At 39.0% G+C, this 18,294-nt stretch overlaps 2 protein-coding genes across 2 annotated transcripts in view; one reads left to right on the forward strand and one right to left on the reverse strand.

Annotated features, from left to right (window-relative positions):
- Positions 1 to 791, forward strand: part of LOC132880071 (tripartite motif-containing protein 16-like) — a 29,405-nt gene extending 28,614 nt beyond the window's left edge. Inside the window, exon 6 of the mRNA XM_060913766.1 lies at positions 1 to 791. This exon is cut by the window's left edge and continues 104 nt beyond it. Within this exon, the coding sequence (XP_060769749.1) occupies positions 1 to 432 (432 nt within the window). The 3' untranslated portion in view covers positions 433 to 791.
- Positions 1 to 18,294, reverse strand: part of LOC132880229 (E3 ubiquitin-protein ligase TRIM47-like) — a 191,900-nt gene that overhangs the window by 138,038 nt on the left and 35,568 nt on the right. The gene's annotated exons all lie outside the window — the stretch shown is intronic.

Genomic DNA, 18,294 nt, shown 5'->3' on the forward strand with positions numbered 1-18,294 from the left:
GATCATCCAGAGAGATTTGATTCCTGGGAGCAGGTGTTGTGTAAGGAGAGTGTGTGTGGACGCTGTTACTGGGAGGTGGAGTGGAGCAGTGCTGGTGGTGTGTGCATATCAGTCTCATATAAAGACATCAGCAGGAAAGGACGGGGTAAAGAGTGTGTCTTTGGATCCAACAATCAGTCCTGGAGTCTGTGGTGTTCTTCTTCTTCTTCTCTCTGTTTCTATCACAACAACATTAAGACTGATCTCAGAGTTCCATCACCCTCCAGAATAGGAGTGTATGTGGATCACAGTGCAGGAACTCTGTCCTTCTACAGCGTCTCTGACACGATGAAGCTCCTCCACAGAGTCTGCACCACATTCACTCAGACTCTACACGCTGGGTTTGGGGTCTGGCTCCTTGGTTCTCCAGTGAGATTGTGTGATCCAGAATAAAAGTGTGTAGTGTTTTCTGTAAAATTCCTGCACGTTGCCACATTGTTGCTCAGTCGTCTGTTTCACTAGAACACAATCCAGCTGCACAAAAACACTCATTTTAATATTTAAATGAAAACAGATGGATAATTCTAAAATAATTAAAAAGGAAATGTGAAAAATTAACTGCCAGACAAGAGACTCGTCAAATTTAAAAAGAAAATGATCTCATGACCTTCGCATTATAAAGTTCTGTTTGTTTCATATTAAGCAGCGTCTCATTAAATAACTAATAAACAGTAATAAAGCCAGAACAGAACAACATTTTAAACCTGTTCAGGTCACACTATATAAAAATAAAATATCACTTTTGGAATGAATTTGATTTTTCTGCTTGTGTTTAAGATGTAAAATCCACATTCACTTTTTCAAATCTGAAGTTGTTTCTAAACCCTGAGATTTGATTGTAAAACATTGAACAATATTTAAACTCCATTAGAACATCCAGTACATGATCGCTTCAGGCTGCCGATGTCGTGTTCATCCCATATTCAGTCTGGATGATGATTGGGCCGCAGATAGAACCTTATAAATCCAGGTTTATCTGTGAGTTTGGGATTTTTATTCAAATATTACAGTCAAAGCTTTGCAGAATAAAAGATATGAGCACAGGAGAATAAAGTTTCCCCCAGTGATGGAGTTTCTGTGCTGAACTCATTTTCAGACAGAAGCTTTTAATACTGAGGTCAGGATGTCAGCAAGCCGCTGTATTGATACGCAACAGGGTTTTTCTCCACTTTGGATGGATATTTTTAGATTATTTAATCTGTAGGAAATAACTACAGTGTCTTAATATGTGTTTGTGAAAATCACTGTAAACCTACAACTGACTTTTTCCTCCAAAAAACATCTCTTTTAAATGTTGCCATATATTGTCTGTGTGAATAATGATAAATCTGTCTCTGTGAACTGGATCTGTCTGTGGTCTGACTCCTGATTTAGGTTCTTAACATGACTGTTGGAAAAACTTCTTTTTTTTAAAGAAGAGAGGTTGCGCGGGAGCGAGGCTGCGTGAGAGCAGGCCGAGAGGTTGCGCGGGAGCGAGGCTGCGCGAGAGCAGGCCGAGAGGTAGTGCGGGAACGGGCCGCGTAACAACAACTAACGCAATGCCCCCGAAGAAAGCTCCTACAGTCGAGGAGATAGACGATATTAAAAAATCCCTCGACTTTCTGGGTGAAGAAATCTCTGCTGTCAGGATGCAGCAGAAGACCATCCTGGACCTGGTAGAAGAGGTCAAAGCTCTGAGGCTGCAGAACAAGGAAAAGGAAAAGAGGATCGCCATTCTCGAGAACCGAGTGGAGGAGCTGGAGCAGTACACCCAGATAAATGACATCATTGTGACCGGACTGCAAATTCAACCCCGCTCATATGCTGGAGCAGTGGCGAGAAGAGATGGAGAGGAACTGAATGAGGAGGATGCTAACTCTGTGGAGAAACAGGTGTTAGCATTCCTGCACTCCAAGGGGATTGAGGTAAAAAGCACTTCGAAGCATGTCACCCTCTCCCACGGAGAAGCAACACAGGCAAACTGGTGGTAATAATGCGATTTGCCAACAGAAAGCATAAGATGCAACTGTTAAAATAAGGGAAGAAACTGGGCTCAGATGTGTTTTTAAATGAGCACTTAACCAAAAAAAATGCAGACATTGCAAAAAAGGCGAGACTACTAAGGAAACGGGAAAATCCAGAACACTTGGACACAAAACTGCAAGATTTTCATCAAGCTGAAGGGATCTCCAGAAGAGGCCAAGATCTTGGTCATCCGAGATATTGGGGAACTGGACAAATTCTGAGGGAGCCAATCAAAGCAATTTACAATCATGACACAAGGATTGGACACTGGACACTGGACACAAGAACTGGACACTTTCCATTATACTGAGCACAAAATACAAGATATGGAAAATAATATTGATCCGGAAAATAATCTTTTCAGCAACATCAATATCAGCTGCCGGTATTACACTGAATATCAATACAATGCAAAGATCAGAGACGGAAATAAGATATCAATTATTCATTTCAATACCAGAAGTCTGTATGCCAACTTCCATAAAATGAAGGAATATCTCAGTCAGTTCAATACACCATTCAATATAATAGCCATATCAGAAACTTGGATCAATGATGAGATGGGAGTAGATTTTGAGCTGAATGGGTATGAATTAAATTATATCAATAGAAAGAACAAAAGAGGAGGGGGAGTGGCAATATATGTTGATAATAGCTTGGAATATAAAATTAATAATAAAATGACGGTAGCTGTTGATGATTGGATGGAGTGTATTACAATAGAAATATGTTGTGAAAAAATGAAAAATATAATGGTGAGCTGTATATACAGATCTCCTGGATCAAGCATAGAAGTTTTTATAGATTGGATGGAAAGTATGTTTATAAAATCAACTCAGAAGGTCATGTACATCTGTGGTGATTTTAACATTGACCTCTTTAATCATAAGAAACACAAAATGACAGAAGAGTTCATTAACTCAATGTTCAGTATGGGACTGTATCCAACTATTACCAGACCAAGCAGGATCACTTCTCACAGCACCACTTTAATAGATAATATATTTACTAATATCCTGGAAAATAATATAGAGAGTGGACTACTATTAACAGACATCAGTGACCACCTACCTATTTTTAATGTATATTACTGTAATTATAGCAAGAAAAAGGATACTAAAAATTATAAATATATAAGAGTGAAAACTGAAGAAACCACACAGCAAAATCCCCAGTGTTGAATTAACACCCAGAGTGTTGATTTAACACCCTACTGTGTTTATATAGGTCCAGTTGGACCCAGATTAACTCTGAAAGTGTGAATTCAACACTGAGGAATTTGCTGTGCATGATTGCACTAAAAAATGATTTAATAATACAGGACTGGAATGTAGTTTATAAAGAAAAAGATGTTGATAAAGCATATGAGGAATTTTTAATAATATTCAATGAACTATATAATAAAAATTGTCCTATAAAGAAATACAGTAATATACATAAATATACAAATAGTCCGTGGGTCACCAAGGGGCTACAAAATGCCTGCAAAAAGAAAAATATATTATACAGACAATTCTTAAAGCGTCGAACTATAGAGGCAGAGGAAAAATATAAAAAATATAAAAATAAATTAACTAATATTATAAGGATATGTAAGAAAGACTATTATAATAAATTAGTGGAGAAAAATAAAAACAATATTAAAGGTATATGGACTGTACTAAATGGTATTGTGAGAAATGGATCCAAAACTACAAATTACTACAGTATTACACTGAAAATGATAAGACCATAAATAATATGGAGGATGTGGTGAATGGTTTTAATCAATTCTTTGTAAATGTGGGACCAGATTTAGCGGCAAAAATAAAGGAACCCGAGACAACACAATGTGGGGACATAGAAGATATGGGGGACAGAAATCCAAGTACAATTTTTCTAACTGCAACTGATGAGGAAGAAATTATCCAAATTGTAAGAAAATGTAAAAACAAAACTTCTGCAGACTGGAATGATATAGACATGTTAACAGTAAAGACAGTTATTGAGGGAATTGTGAAACCACTCACCCACATCTGCAATTTATCTTTTCAATCAGGTACATTTCCAGACAAAATGAAAATTGCAAAAGTGATACCATTGTTTAAAAATGGAGATAGACACCATTTCACAAACTCTAGGCCTGTTTCTTTACTCCCCCAATTCTCCAAAATACTCGAAAAACTTTTTTCAGATAGACTGGACAAATTTATTGAAAAACACAACCTCCTTACAGACAGTCAATATGGATTCAGAATGGACAGATCAACATCGATGGCACTAATGGAACTAATAGAGGAAATCACAAAATGTATAGACAATAAAAAAATAGCAATTGGAGTATTTGTGGACCTAAAAAAAGCATTTGATACTATTGATCATAGTATATTATTAAGTAAACTAGAAAAGTGTGGTGTTAGGGGAGTTGGGTGGAGTTGGCTGTCGAGCTATCTAAGAAACAGGCAACAGTTTGTGCAGATAGGTGACCATAAATCTGATTTCATGAACATTACATGCGGGGTACCACAGGGGTCAATATTAGGTCCGAAATTATTCATAATATATATCAATGACATATGTACAATTTCGCAAGTACTGAAATTTGTTTTGTTTGCAGATGACACCAATATTTTTTGTTCCGGTGAGAATTTGCAGCAGACTTTAGAGATAATCACAACTGAAATAAATAAACTAAAACTATGGTTTGACAAAAATAAATTATCATTAAATCTAAGCAAAACAAAGATTATGTTGTTTGGGAGACACAAAATAGATTGTAATGTAGAATTGATAATAGACAATACTAAGATAGAAATGGTACAGGAAATTAAATTTCTTGGTGTGATTTTGGATCCTAAAGTCTGCTGGAAACCTCATGTAGGATATGTACGAGCAAAACTGGCAAAGTGCTCGGCAATTCTGTGGAAAACAAAATATATTCTTGATTGTAAATCTTTGCACACTCTATATTATTCATTATTTTTGCCATATCTGACTTATTGTGTCGAAGTCTGGGGAAACACCTACAAAACCACTCTGCAGCCGATATGTACAATACAGAAAAGAGCAATAAGGACAATAAACAAAACAGGATACAGAGAACACACAAACCCACTATTCTTAAAATCACACGTTGAAATTTATGGATCTGGTCAAATTCAGAACAGCACAAATAATGTACAAAGCAAGAAATAATCTATTGCCGAAAAATATACAAGGAATGTTTAGTGAGAGAGAGGGGGGGATATAATCTAAGGGGAGACCTAAATTTTAAAAAAACCAAAGGTTAGAACAAATATGAAAAGCATGTGCGTATTGAGCTGTGGGGTGACTTTATGGAACAGACTGGAGACAGAAATAAAACAAAGTGCAAATATAAATCTGTTTAAAAAAAGGTACAAAAAATATTTTTAAATAAGTATATAGAAGAGGAAGTATGTTAATGGAGGATGATGAGGGATAAATAGAATAGGGTTGATTGTTATATTAGAACTAACTTAGTATATGGTATATATTTATTTATGGGGATAGATATCTTCATATTTACAGGGACAGGTATGTAGTAGATATTTATTTTTGTAATTACATATTTATATAGATATTTATGAAGTGTATATATGGTATAAAGTATATATTTTTGTAATTATATATTTATATAGATATTTATGAAGTGTATATATGGAATGAAGTATATATTTAATTTTGTAACTAAATATTTATATAGATATTTATGAAGTGTATGTGTATGTATGTATATATGTGTGTGTGTATATCTATCTATCTATCTATCTATCTATCTATCTATCTATCTATCTATCTGTGTATATATATATATATATATATATATATATATATATATATATATATATATATATATATATATATATATATGTGTGTGTGTGTGTGTGTGTGTGTATATATATATATATATATATATATATATATGGTATGTAGTATATATGGTATATATTTTTATAGGTGTATTAATGTAGTTTGGATTTCGGGGTAGTTAAAAAGGGGTGGGGAATTTAAAAAAAAAGTATTGTACTTCTTCCCACTCCTTTTTCGAACAATGTGCGGTGTATTGTAATGTCTTAGCTCTTTATGTTATTTTATTTATTCTTTTTTTGTCACTTTTTTTCATTTTCTTTCTTTTGTATGTACAAATAGTTACATACATTTTTATACATGTTCGAAATAAATAAATTCATTCATTCATTCATTCAAAAAAATCCTTTTCATTTTCAATCAAATAAAGCAGTGCTCTATTCTGATTGGTCAGAAGGTGTTGATTAATTTTCTCTAACAGCAACTCTGACAGTAATGCGGGTTTAATGGGCTTGCTCTAATACGTTCTTGTTTCTATAGTAACAGCTCATTGAAGTGAAATTATTTTAGACCTGTGTGTTCACAAATAAAAATGAAAGAAACATGTTGATGAACAATGGCAGTGAATCAAAACAAAACCATGATTTGGTAAGAATCCAACTTTTACTCTATTTCTGTTCAATTTATTAATTATTTCAAACAATCAGTCACACAAACAGAAACACTAATCGGATTGTTTCCCGGTCCGTGCTTGTTTTATTCGGTCATGGACCGAGTGTCCGGTGCGATAATCATTCACTGCTAACCTGGAATGTTTGAGCAGGAAGGATCTTGAAGGTACTGGTGTGTCACACCCAGATAGCAAGCTGACATTGAATAGATATTGATTTTCCATCTGAATCATCAGAATGGTCAACATTGAAATCTTGATGCAAAATAGATGTTGAATCACCATTGTTAAACCGATGTAACCTGACCTAAAATAAAGTTGACAGCAGTGATATTGAAACAACATTGATTCATAGTCGTCCTTATTATGATTGATGTATAATTGATATTTGGTTTACCGGGTGATAACAGTCATGTTGAAAAGTCATTGATTTTGTGTTGACCGGGAAATCATGTATGGTCGAAAAGCCATCGATATATAGTTGACCAGGAAAGATGATTGAAAAGTCATCGATCATTGTTGAACGGGACAGGGGACAGCGTGAGACAAAGACCGGCAGCGGCGCACAGGCACCCGTTCTCGGATCCGGGATCAATTACAGGTAAGCAGCACTTTCAGCATTTAATCCTTACACATAGTTGAATGTATGGACCCTTTTCACGTGACGTCACAACAAATGCGGCTGCCATTTTGGACATGTACTACCAGTAATTTACCACAGCCAGCATTGAGGAACGACAGCAAAGAAAGTTTTTACTTTCAGCAAGACTTCCATCATGCCACTATATTGTTGTGTACCTGGATGTAGTAACCATCAACAAACAAGGCAAGGGTTATCGTTTTATCGGATCCCGGTAGATGCTGACCGACAGAGAAGATGGATAGCGGCATACCAACGCTTGTGTAGTGACCACTTTGTTGGAGGTAAGACGAATAAAATTAGCCAGAAAAGGCATTACATTGCTGTTAACATTCCATTCTAGTTTACTGTAATTATGATCTGGCAGCTATTTACACCGGATCCAGTGAGCCAGCGCTGGCTCCGAGCCGCCGCGAGCTAGCCGGCTGCGAGCCAGCACTAGCGAGCTAGCTCGGACGTTCTAGTTTACTGTAATTATGATCCTCAAGTTTTACTTGCCTACTTTTTGTTATCTTTTCCCCCCTCCCTGAGCGTGTTTGACCTTTATGAGGATAGATGACATTTAAATAATAGTATTCCACAAAATATATAGCCTATTTTTTTTTTTGGTAGCAGCCTATTATTAGCAGCAGTAGTACAATGTGTAACTGAAAATTATGTTTTGTGTGTGTTTCAGATGCCCTCACTCAACAGCCTGGCATGAATGATCTGGTCTTCACCCAGGCTGTGCAGAAATGGCTATGATATGCGCCAGACAGAACTGGAGGTGTCGCTTGCGCCGAAAGACATGAAAATTAAATGAACTTAAAATAAAAATCTTGTTTTCTTAAAAAAAAGGCATGTGTTTCATATTTACTATTTTAGGCAATTAAAATGGAGATCCTGGCTGTAGATAAAGCAGGATATATGAGCCAGATATTTCTGGTAGGCTATCAATTGAAATAACATTGAAAGCGCATTGATTTTTAGTTATGTCGAAATTTCAATGTTGTTTCAATATCGACGCGAATTGAAATACAATTGAAGTTACGTGTGTCCATAGTTAATAAATCAACATCGTTTCAATGTTAGCGGAGGGTGCAAACTGATGTTAAATCAACATCGAAATCTGACGTTGATGCAATGGTTTAACGTCGACAATGCAATGTTGATTCTACATCGTTTCAATGTCAGCTTGCTATCTGCAAACCGGTTGCTCAAACTCACCTTCCTGTCCATGACATGAATCCCAATTATCAAATGATTACTGAATGATCTCATCTCATCTCATCATCTCTAGCCGCTTTATCCTGTTCTACAGGGTCGCAGGCAAGCTGGAGCCTATCCCAGCTGACTACGGGCGAAAGGCGGGGTACACCCTGGACAAGTCGCCAGGTCATCACAGGGCTGACACATAGAAACAGACAACCATTCACACTCGCATTCACACCTACAGTCAATTTAGAGTCACCAGTTAACCTAACCTGCATGTCTTTGGACTGTGGGGGAAACCAGAGCACCTGGAGGAAACCCACGTGGACACGGGGAGAACATGCAAACCCTGCACAGAAAGGCCCTCGCCGGCCACGGGGCTTGAATCTGGACCTTCTTGCTGTGAGGCGACAGCGCTAACCACTACACCGCCGGGCCACCCATTATTGAATGATTTAATATTTAATTATGAATATCATGATTTGTTTGTGTGAATGGTGTGCTGACGGTGTGTCGCTTTAAATGTTGCTGCCACAAGGAACTGTGGGATGGCACACAAGAGAGTGAGGGGGTAATTTGGAAGAAACTTTGATGCAACTGTTGGATGGTGCAAAAGGTGGTTTTGGCATAATCTGGATTGTGAGTGAATCCGAATGGCTAGTAGTAGTGGAGGACTTTCTGAGGAGGAAGCTATGGACCTGGAATGGACAAGAGTAGGTAAAAATAGGAAAGGAGGAGGAAGGAAGGAAAGGAAAGGAAAAATGGCACAGTTACAACACCTGGCAAACAAGCACTTGAAGAGGATGAGGAAAGAAGTGAAGCACAGAAAAAATAATGAAGGAGGAGTTTAAGATTATTCTTAAGTTTAAAAAAGGAGATGAGGCATCGTCTGTAAGTCCGATTGCCTTGACTAATGGACTGAGAAAAGCCATTGGGGATCTAGAGATGGCCAAGGTGTTAAGAGATGGCAGGTTGCTGGTGAAGTGCAAAAATGCTGAACAGAGAAATAAAGCGTTTAAACTACAAACAGTGTGTAAGAAAGGAATAGCAGAAAGAAGAGTGATTGGTGAGAGAAACAGAGTTAGCGGAGTGATATCAAGAATCCTCTGAGGAGACAATCTGGATGAACTGAAGGAAATGCTTAAAGGAGGAACAATAACAGGAATTAGACAACTACAAGCAATTAGGAATGGGGAAAGAGTAGATAGTCCATCTGTGTTACTGGAGTTCAAAGACAAAGTTCCTCCAGGAAAGGTGATGGTGATATATGAGCTTCAGTGTAAGAGCATTTGTTCCTCCTCTCCTTAGATGCTATAAGCGTCAGAGGTATGGCCACATTGCTAGTGTGTGTAAGGGAAAGCAGAGATGTGGAAGATGTGGAGGGGAGCATGCATATGAAGAATGTGGGAGGAATAGTGCAGTAAAATGTTGTAACTGCAGAGGAAATCACACAGCAGCATATGGAGGATGCACAGTGAGGAAACAGGCAGTTGAGGTTCAGCAAGTAAGAACAGAACGGAGAGTAACGTATGCAGAAGCAGTGAAGATTGTGAATGTTGGGAAAAAATGAAAGTATAATCCAAAATAAACAGGCGAGCAAAGACAGAGGGTTGTCAGATAACTACCAAACAGGAATCACAATGGACAGATTGGTTCTATTTCTAGCCCATGTTACCAACTGCTCAGAACAAGCAAAGACTAAAACAGAAAAAAATCAAAATTATAGTGAAGGCAGCAGCAAAGTTCCTGAACACAAAAGACTTATCTTGGGAAAAAATATGTGCAGATCTTAGTCAAGGAGAAGGGACAGCAGAGGGAAGTCATCAAGTCATACCATAAGGCTTATTCTTCATGGAACACTAGAAGTCTGATAGCAAATGGGCAAGAGTGTAAAGGCTACATCAATTCATTAAAAACAAAACCAGATGTTATATGCATACAGGAAACATGGCTCAAACTAGGTCTAAACTTTAATATTAAAGGATATCATAGCATACACAAAGATCGGGTCAGTGGAAATGGTGGAGGATGTGCAACATTTATCAGACAAGGTATGAAATATAGACAGCTAATGACAGTACAAGAGTTAGAAATAGTAGTGATTGAAGTATGGATGAGAGAAGGAAGTATGAGAATTATAAATTTCTATAACCCATGTAAACATTTAGAGAAAAGAAAATTAGAATCAATTTTGGAGCATTGGAGAGGGAAAGTAGTCTGGTGTGGAGATTTCAACACACACAGCACAATATGGGGAACCAAGAAGATCCAAATGGAGACAAAATAGAAGAAATAATGGATGAAAAGGAATCGGTGTGTTTAAATGATGGTTTGGGTACAAGGGTGAATGTGGTGAGAGGTACAGAATCAGCAATCGATATCACACTGGTTTCACAATCACTGGCTGGAAAAAGTAGATGGAAGGTGCTGAAAGGAAGTACTCTCGGAAGTGATCACTACCCAATATTAGTTAGTATAGGAATAGAATATGATATAAAACGGGAAACTCTGAAATCAGTGGAATTATAATAGGAGCAGCAAGAGAGTCTATCCCAAAAAGAAGTGGTAATAGAAGGGAAAAGTTAGTTCCATGGTGGACACAAGAATGCACTAAGGCAATACAAAGTAGAAATAAGGCTTTCAAAGTTTTGAAAAAAAAAAAACACTGAGTTTTCAAAATTTGATTGATTACAAGAGAAAGCAGGCAGTCATGAGGAGTATAATAAAGCAGATTAAAAGAGAGAATTGGAGGAAATATTGTGAATCTCTAGCTAGAAATACACCATTAGATAGCGTATGGGGTATGATTAAAAGAATGTCAGGGAATAGGAAAGAGTATGCGTATCTGATAATGAAAGAGGGTAGTGATATTATAATAGCCAATAAGAACAAAGCAGAAGCAAGGACCTTTGTTAAAGTACATAGTACAGGTAATTTAAGTGATGAGGGAAAAAAGAGGGAGGGAAGGGACAATGGCTACAAACATAGAAGCACTTCAGGATGAAAAGGAATATGGAAATACAATTAATATGATGTTTTCAGGGCGGCACGGTGGTGTAGTGGTTAGCGCTGTCGCCTCACAGCAAGAAGGTCCGGTACAAACCTAAAAAATTAGATGTCTGATAAAAAAGAAAAAACTAACAATATTCAATATAAGACATAATGAACGTAATTGAAAGAAAAAGAAGAAGGTCCGGGTTCAAGCCCCATGGCCGGCGAGGGCCTTTCTGTGTGGAGTTTGCATGTTCTCCCCGTGTCCACGTGGGTTTCCTCCGGGTGCTCCGGTTTCCCCCACAGTCCAAAGACATGCAGGTTAGGTTAACTGGTGACTCTAAATTGACCGTAGGTGTGAATATGAGCGTGAATGGTTGTCTGTGTCTATGTGTCGGCCCTGTGATGACCTGGCGACTTGTCCAGGGTGTACCCCGCCTTTCGCCCGTAGTCAGCTGGGATAGGCTCCAGCTTGCCTGCGACCCTGTAGAAGGATAAAGCGGCTAGAGATAATGAGATGAGATGTTTTCAATGACAAAATTGAATAAAGCACTGAAGATATCTGAAAAGACAACTCCAGGGAGAGACCAAATAAACTACTTAATGTTCAAAAATCATAGTGATAGAAGTAAGGAAATACTACTAAAAATGTATAATAAGATATGGGAAGAAGGAACATTGTCCAATCAATGGAAGGAATCCATAACTGTACCTGTTTGTAAACTGGGTAAAGATTCGAGCTTGGCATCGAGTTATAGACCGATAGCCCTAACATCGCATGCAGGAAAAATTATGGAAAAAATGATTAAAGAAAAGTTAGTTTATTATTTAGAAATCAAAGGTGTAATAAAATGTTATCAAAGTGGATTTAGGAAAGGAAGAAGCACTATAGATCCCACTCTGTGTCTAGAACATGAAATTAGGAAAGCTCAGGTTAATAAAGAGAGTGTAGTGGCTGTATTTTTTGATGTTGAAAAAGCAAATGATATGATGTGGAAAGAGGGATTAATAATTAGGTTACATCAAGTAAGCATAAGAGGGAGAATGTATAGACCCCTTTCACATGACGTCACCGCGCCGCGAGATTTTGTTAGGCGCCATATTGGAAGACCAAGTACATGCACTCACAATATAAAACAAAGTACGAGCGAGAGTAAAGTAACACGATGGATGATAATTCTGGTTATGTGAGTACATTACCAGCTGCAGAAAGGGCACGGTATGTGGAGAAACTGGCTGTGATTGATGGGTTTGACCCATATGATAAGACTCGCGGCAAGGGAGAATGGAAACATAAGGAGGACCGGACAGTAATTCTGCCATCTGTTTGCTACCCAGACATTGTAAACTATTTGTTGTTTACACCCAGTGCCTACACTCAGTGTTCGAACTATGCCGATATTTTCGGGGGGGTTCCTTTTTTTCCCCTTGGGGGGGGGGGGGGTACTTGCGCTTGTCTCGGAGCGCGGATCTCCAAACACATGAGAAGCCTATCTTACGCACATACTGTATCACGCGGACTCCACACCTCTACACACGCATCGCGTCTGAAGTTATAACTCATCAGGGGAAATCATGTCCACATTGGCATGTTCAAAAAACAACCTCGCGTCAACAATGATACCACATGCAAGAAAAAAAAAACAGTCAGGCTACTCAACAACCAACCTGGCAGCAGTGAGCAAGCCCCAAACCATCCTAAATTATTATTATTAAAAATTGTAGAAGTCTGGGAGGCTTGCTCCTCATACAGTTATCAACTTGGGGCCAATTTAGCATGTTTTAAATCTGAATTTATTGCGTTTGCTTACCTCAAAGTGTCCGCAGATCATGCACAGACTTATCCATTATATCCACAGTTTTTTGCCAAGTCTCACACAGGTTTCTTTCAAGTCTACTGTTGGGCCAATAAATCATAAATAAAACAGCTCAGATTTGTTTGTTTAAGTCGTTTGCCACTCCACTTTATTCTCGTGGGTTCACATACCGCTGCCGTTATTTCCCCCTAATCACGAGTTTGTTGGTCTTCCAAAATGGCGCAGGGTCTGTTTACTTCTGGTTTCGGGTGACGTCAGTGAAAGGGGTCTATAGATGGGTTAAAAGTTTTTTTTTAACTGATAGGATGATCCCAGTAAGAGGAAAAGAGTACAGTGGGAATTATTTAGTAGAAAATTGAATCCCGCAAGGTAGTATAGTAAGTCCAATATTGTTTTCAATTATGATAAATGAAATATTTAGTAATGTAGATAGGTCTATTGGGGTCTCACTGTTTGCAGATGATGGGGTAATGTGGAAAAGGGGATGAAATCTCGAGTTTATAGTGAAGAAACTACAACAAGCAATAGAGAAAGCAGAGGCATGGGCACAAGAATGGGGGTTTAGATTTGCGGTGGTAAAGACAAAGGTACTTTTTTTTACTAAAAAGAAAGTAGATAAATTAGTCTTAAACTATATGTAGAAAACCTAGAAAGAGTGGATTGTTTTAAAGGACCCATGGCATGGTGGTTTGTTGATGCTTTAAACGGGCTCGTGGAGGTTTCCGGATGTTATATCCACAGCCTTTCTTGAAATGAACCCTCGGCACGTAGATATAGCCTCCTGGGAGAAAGCCCCATTTCAGCGCTTTTCCCAGTGTGTCGTTTGCTAATGAGAAGCAGGAGGCGGGGAAGGGTAGAGGGTGGGGGCGGGTCTTATCATTAATATTCATGAAATGTAAACGTGTTACCTCTGACTGGCTAACAGCACTGTGACGCTACCTCCAGTGGGTCAGAACAAGCGGATGTGGGTGTCTTACTATGGTGAGAGAGAAGGAACAAACCGCGAAGGGAAAAATACCGCGTGCTGACGTCATTAAGGTGCGACATGAGGAAATAAAATAAATTCAACAAATGTTTGGGTTTTTACTGAACAAACAAACATAAAATGAACGAGTGACTTAAAAAAAAGAATGTGGGTATCTTTGTAAAAACTGTTTTGATTGGCTATTATAACAGAGCATGCTGCATGCTTTTTGGTTTTGTAGCACAGAGTACCTGGCTAACTGCAGGAAGCGGTTATCTGCACAGCTAATGTAGCCATTGCAAGGCTAACGTGGCACTGATTTTAAAACACAGCAAAACATAAGCTCATAAGTTACAGTCAATTTCCAGACTAAACTCAGTTTAACAGAGCATGCTGCATGCTTTTTGGTTTTGTAGTGCAGAGTACCTGGCTAACTGCAGGAAGCGGTTAGCTGCACAGCTAATGTAGCCATTGCAAGGCTAACGTGGCACTGATTTTAAAACACAGCAAAACATAAGCTCATAAGTTACAGTCAATTTCCAGACTAAACTCAGTTTAACAGAGCATGCTGCATGCTTTTTGGTTTTGTAGTGCAGAGTACCTGGCTAACTGCAGGAAGCGGTTAGCTGCACAGCTAATGTAGCCATTGCAAGGCTAACGTGGCACTGATTTTAAAACACGGCAAAACGACTTAACAGTTATACACTTACTTGTTCGCTGTTTGTGGCTGATGCGGCAGGGATGCTTGGTACGGACCCAGGCTTCAGTGACAGTTGATGTGCAAAACCTGCCCTGTACTGTCCCAAGTTGTGGAAACATTCCTCAGGAAAATGCTTCCGACAAACATACACCGTCTTAGGTAGACTCGACGGCGTATTATTGAAATAAATAAAATTAAGCCACTGCGTCTTCAGGGGCTCTCCCGTCAGCAGTAAAAACAGACTCTTTTCTGTGTTGTCACATCCATGTACAGCGCAATTTCCATGTTTCGCTCGCTTAGGTGATGCCATGTTGTGTCCTCTATGGTCTCCTCACTACAACTGGGCGGGCAATTCATACAGTGGGTGGGAATCCAGAGGGGGGGCGTGAGGATCATCTCCCTTGCTGACGTAGTAAAGGGAAGAGTTTATCAATGCGCCGTTTTGACGTGCCATTCTCAAATGTTGGGCATAGTTTGGTTTACACATTATGAAATTTCTAGCCACTGGGGTGACTTAAGAAGGTCAGAGGAACTCATTTTAATGTTAAAAAACCTCAGAAAGTGAAAATTTCATGCCATGGGACCTTTAAATATTTAGGGATTTGGTTTGACAAGAAGCTCACTTGGAAAACACCTATTGAAAGAATAGCAGGAAAATGTAAAAAGACAGCGAATATTATTAGATGTTTGAGGGGTAGAGCGTGAGGAGCAAATAGATCGGCCTTGAAAGCTATCTATAGATGTCTAATCAGGTCAGTTCTTGATGATGGATGTATAATATATGAATCGGCATCAAAGACATTACTTAAAAAATTGGACACAATCCAGAGTCAAATTTTGAGACTGTGCTGTGGGACCATAAAGACGACTCCGATACCAGCTCTACAGGTAGAAACGGGTGAAATGCCTTTGGAAAAGCAAAGAACTCAGATAGCACTAATGTATTGAGCAAATTTAAGGGGTCATAACGAAAGTCATCCGTCTCAGAATGTATTAAAACCATGCCAGGAGAAGGAAAAAGAACATACAAAGAGTTTTGGTTGGACGATAGAGAATAAGATCAATGAGTTTGGAACAGCTGATAAAATGGTAAGTCCCACTGTGCCACTCTGTGTTGTCCTGCCATGGATTCTAGAAGAAACAAGGGTCGATTTAAATCTGCTAAAGAAGGAGAAAAGGGAAGATATAAGCAAAAATCAAGTTGGTAACTACATCAAAGAAAGTTACGCAGAATATGTCAAAATATTTTCAGACGCATCTAAAACATTGGACGGTAGAGTAGGAATAGCGTTTATCATTCCAGAAGTTAATGTCATGTTCAGCAAAAGGGTTAGTGATAATTTAGCAGTATATACAGGGGAACTGTTCGCTATTCTTCTCGCTTTAAGCTGGGTAGAGGAAGTAAAACCAGTTAAAGTTTTGATAGGTTCTGATTCCAGTAGTGCACGAAAAAGTATTAAAAACATGCAGTCAAATACAAGACAAGACATCGTACTAGAAATAACTCGAACAATATACAGAATTAAAAGAGCAGGGATGGAAGTTAAATTCATGTGGATTCCTGCACATATTGGTGTGGAGGGAAATGAGCTGGCAGACAGATATGCAAAAGGAGCAACAAGAAAAAGAGACATAAGTATGGATGTAAAATATAGTAAGGCAGAGGTTAAAAGTATAATCAAGACAGAAATAAGAAAGAAATGGCAGGAAGAGTGGGATAGAGGAAATAAGGGTCAATATTACTACAGCATTCAAAAGAAAGTAGGAGAAATGAGAGGAAGCAAGAGAAATAGAAAGGAGGAAGACATTATATCAAGGATGAGATCAGGGTAGGATTATGGACCGGGCCAGTGGGGCCGGCGCCCAGGGGCCCAAGGGGTCCAGGGGCCCGGGGGGGCCCATAGTGATGCCGATGCCAATTGTGACATCAGAGGGCCTCCATTCTCTAGGATCTTATGACTACTTACACTGTTATAGGGCATATCTGAAGAAAACAGAGGGAAGGGGTGGGTTGGTGGGCGGCGGGGGACGGCAATCAGAGGGCCCCTGGCCCTGCTGTAGTGCCTCTCGTGAAAACTCCTGAGGCCGTAATGTCTGCCAACTAGGGGTTCAAGGAAGTAGGGGGAATGCTTTCAGAGGGTCCTATGATTATGAAAGCTTCTGCTAAGGGTCGTGACTTCTGGCTATCTGGGGGCCCTAGAGAGAGCCCTAACGGGAAAGCGTACTGTTAAGAGTAGCACCAAATTCTGGGCCCTATGGACCTAGCTCAAATGGACCCCCCCCCTACAAAAAAAAAAACTGACTCCCTATGGGGCCCCCCAATACGTAGGGCCCTGGTGACTGAGTCCCACTTTCCTGCCTACTTCGACGCCCCTGAAAAGAGCCCTCTGATTACAAACGTCCTTACAAAGGGCCTCTGATTTACCAAGGGTTTTGGTGTTGGGGTTCGTTTTTGTTCCTTACTTCATGTCATGTCATAGGCAGATAACAACATGCCTTGTGTGCCTCACACCAGGGACACATACATGCGAATTTGGCAAAGCGAAGCGAAATTCGCCATTCATTCCTATGAGGGAAGCGAAGTGGGGCGAAGGCAAGCGAACAGGGCGAAGCGAAGTGAAAATATTTGGCCAAGTTTAATATTATGCAAATGAGGAGCGAATTTCACCTGTGGTGGCCAATCAAAATCAACAACATAAATGTTTTAATCGATTTGATTCGCCGCTACGACCTCAAAGCCGTTGTAAGGACTAGTGTATTTTCAGTGAGAAATTTCGAAAGTCTAAGTGAAAATCTAATCTCGATTTTCCAATGGACTGACCAGAAGGGGCAGAGACTTGGGCTCTCTCTATATATAGGCTCCCTGCTTCAGTACTCCTCACAACATTCTGACCGTTCAGCTTGACAACTTGCTCTGTGTTCAGCCTGTTCAACCAGACTTGTTCAGCAGTTTAGCATCCAACAGCCTTTTTAAAGGCTTATATCCATTTATATATTATATAACACATCACTGCACATTCAAAGGTTCAAAGCCTTTGTAAAAGGCTAGTGCATTTCCAACAGCCTTTGTGAAGGCTCATTGTCTTTAATTATTATATTATATTTCATTATATTATATTATATTACTAGAAACAACACTGCACCTTCAAAGGTTCAAAGCCTTTTTAAAGGCTCATTGCCTTTAATTATTGTATTGATGTGTGAGTATATATTATTATAATCAGTTGTGAGAAATTTAGGAAGTCCCAGTGAAAATCCAATAGATATAACACTCCCACATTACACTTGGCATCAGTAATATGGATTGCAAACAAAAAAGTGGGGCTTCAAAATGAAAAGCCAAAAAAAATTAGGGAGGCAAAGCAGGCCGATTTTTTTAAAAATGTGCCTCTGATTTCTAACTTTTTCGACAAGCCTCAAGATTCAAGTATTGATAATGTCATCAGTGGCCCAAGTTGTAGCAATGAAGAG

This window comes from Neoarius graeffei, chromosome 2 (assembly GCF_027579695.1).
Source record: "Neoarius graeffei isolate fNeoGra1 chromosome 2, fNeoGra1.pri, whole genome shotgun sequence".
NCBI classification, from domain to species: domain Eukaryota; kingdom Metazoa; phylum Chordata; class Actinopteri; order Siluriformes; family Ariidae; genus Neoarius; species Neoarius graeffei.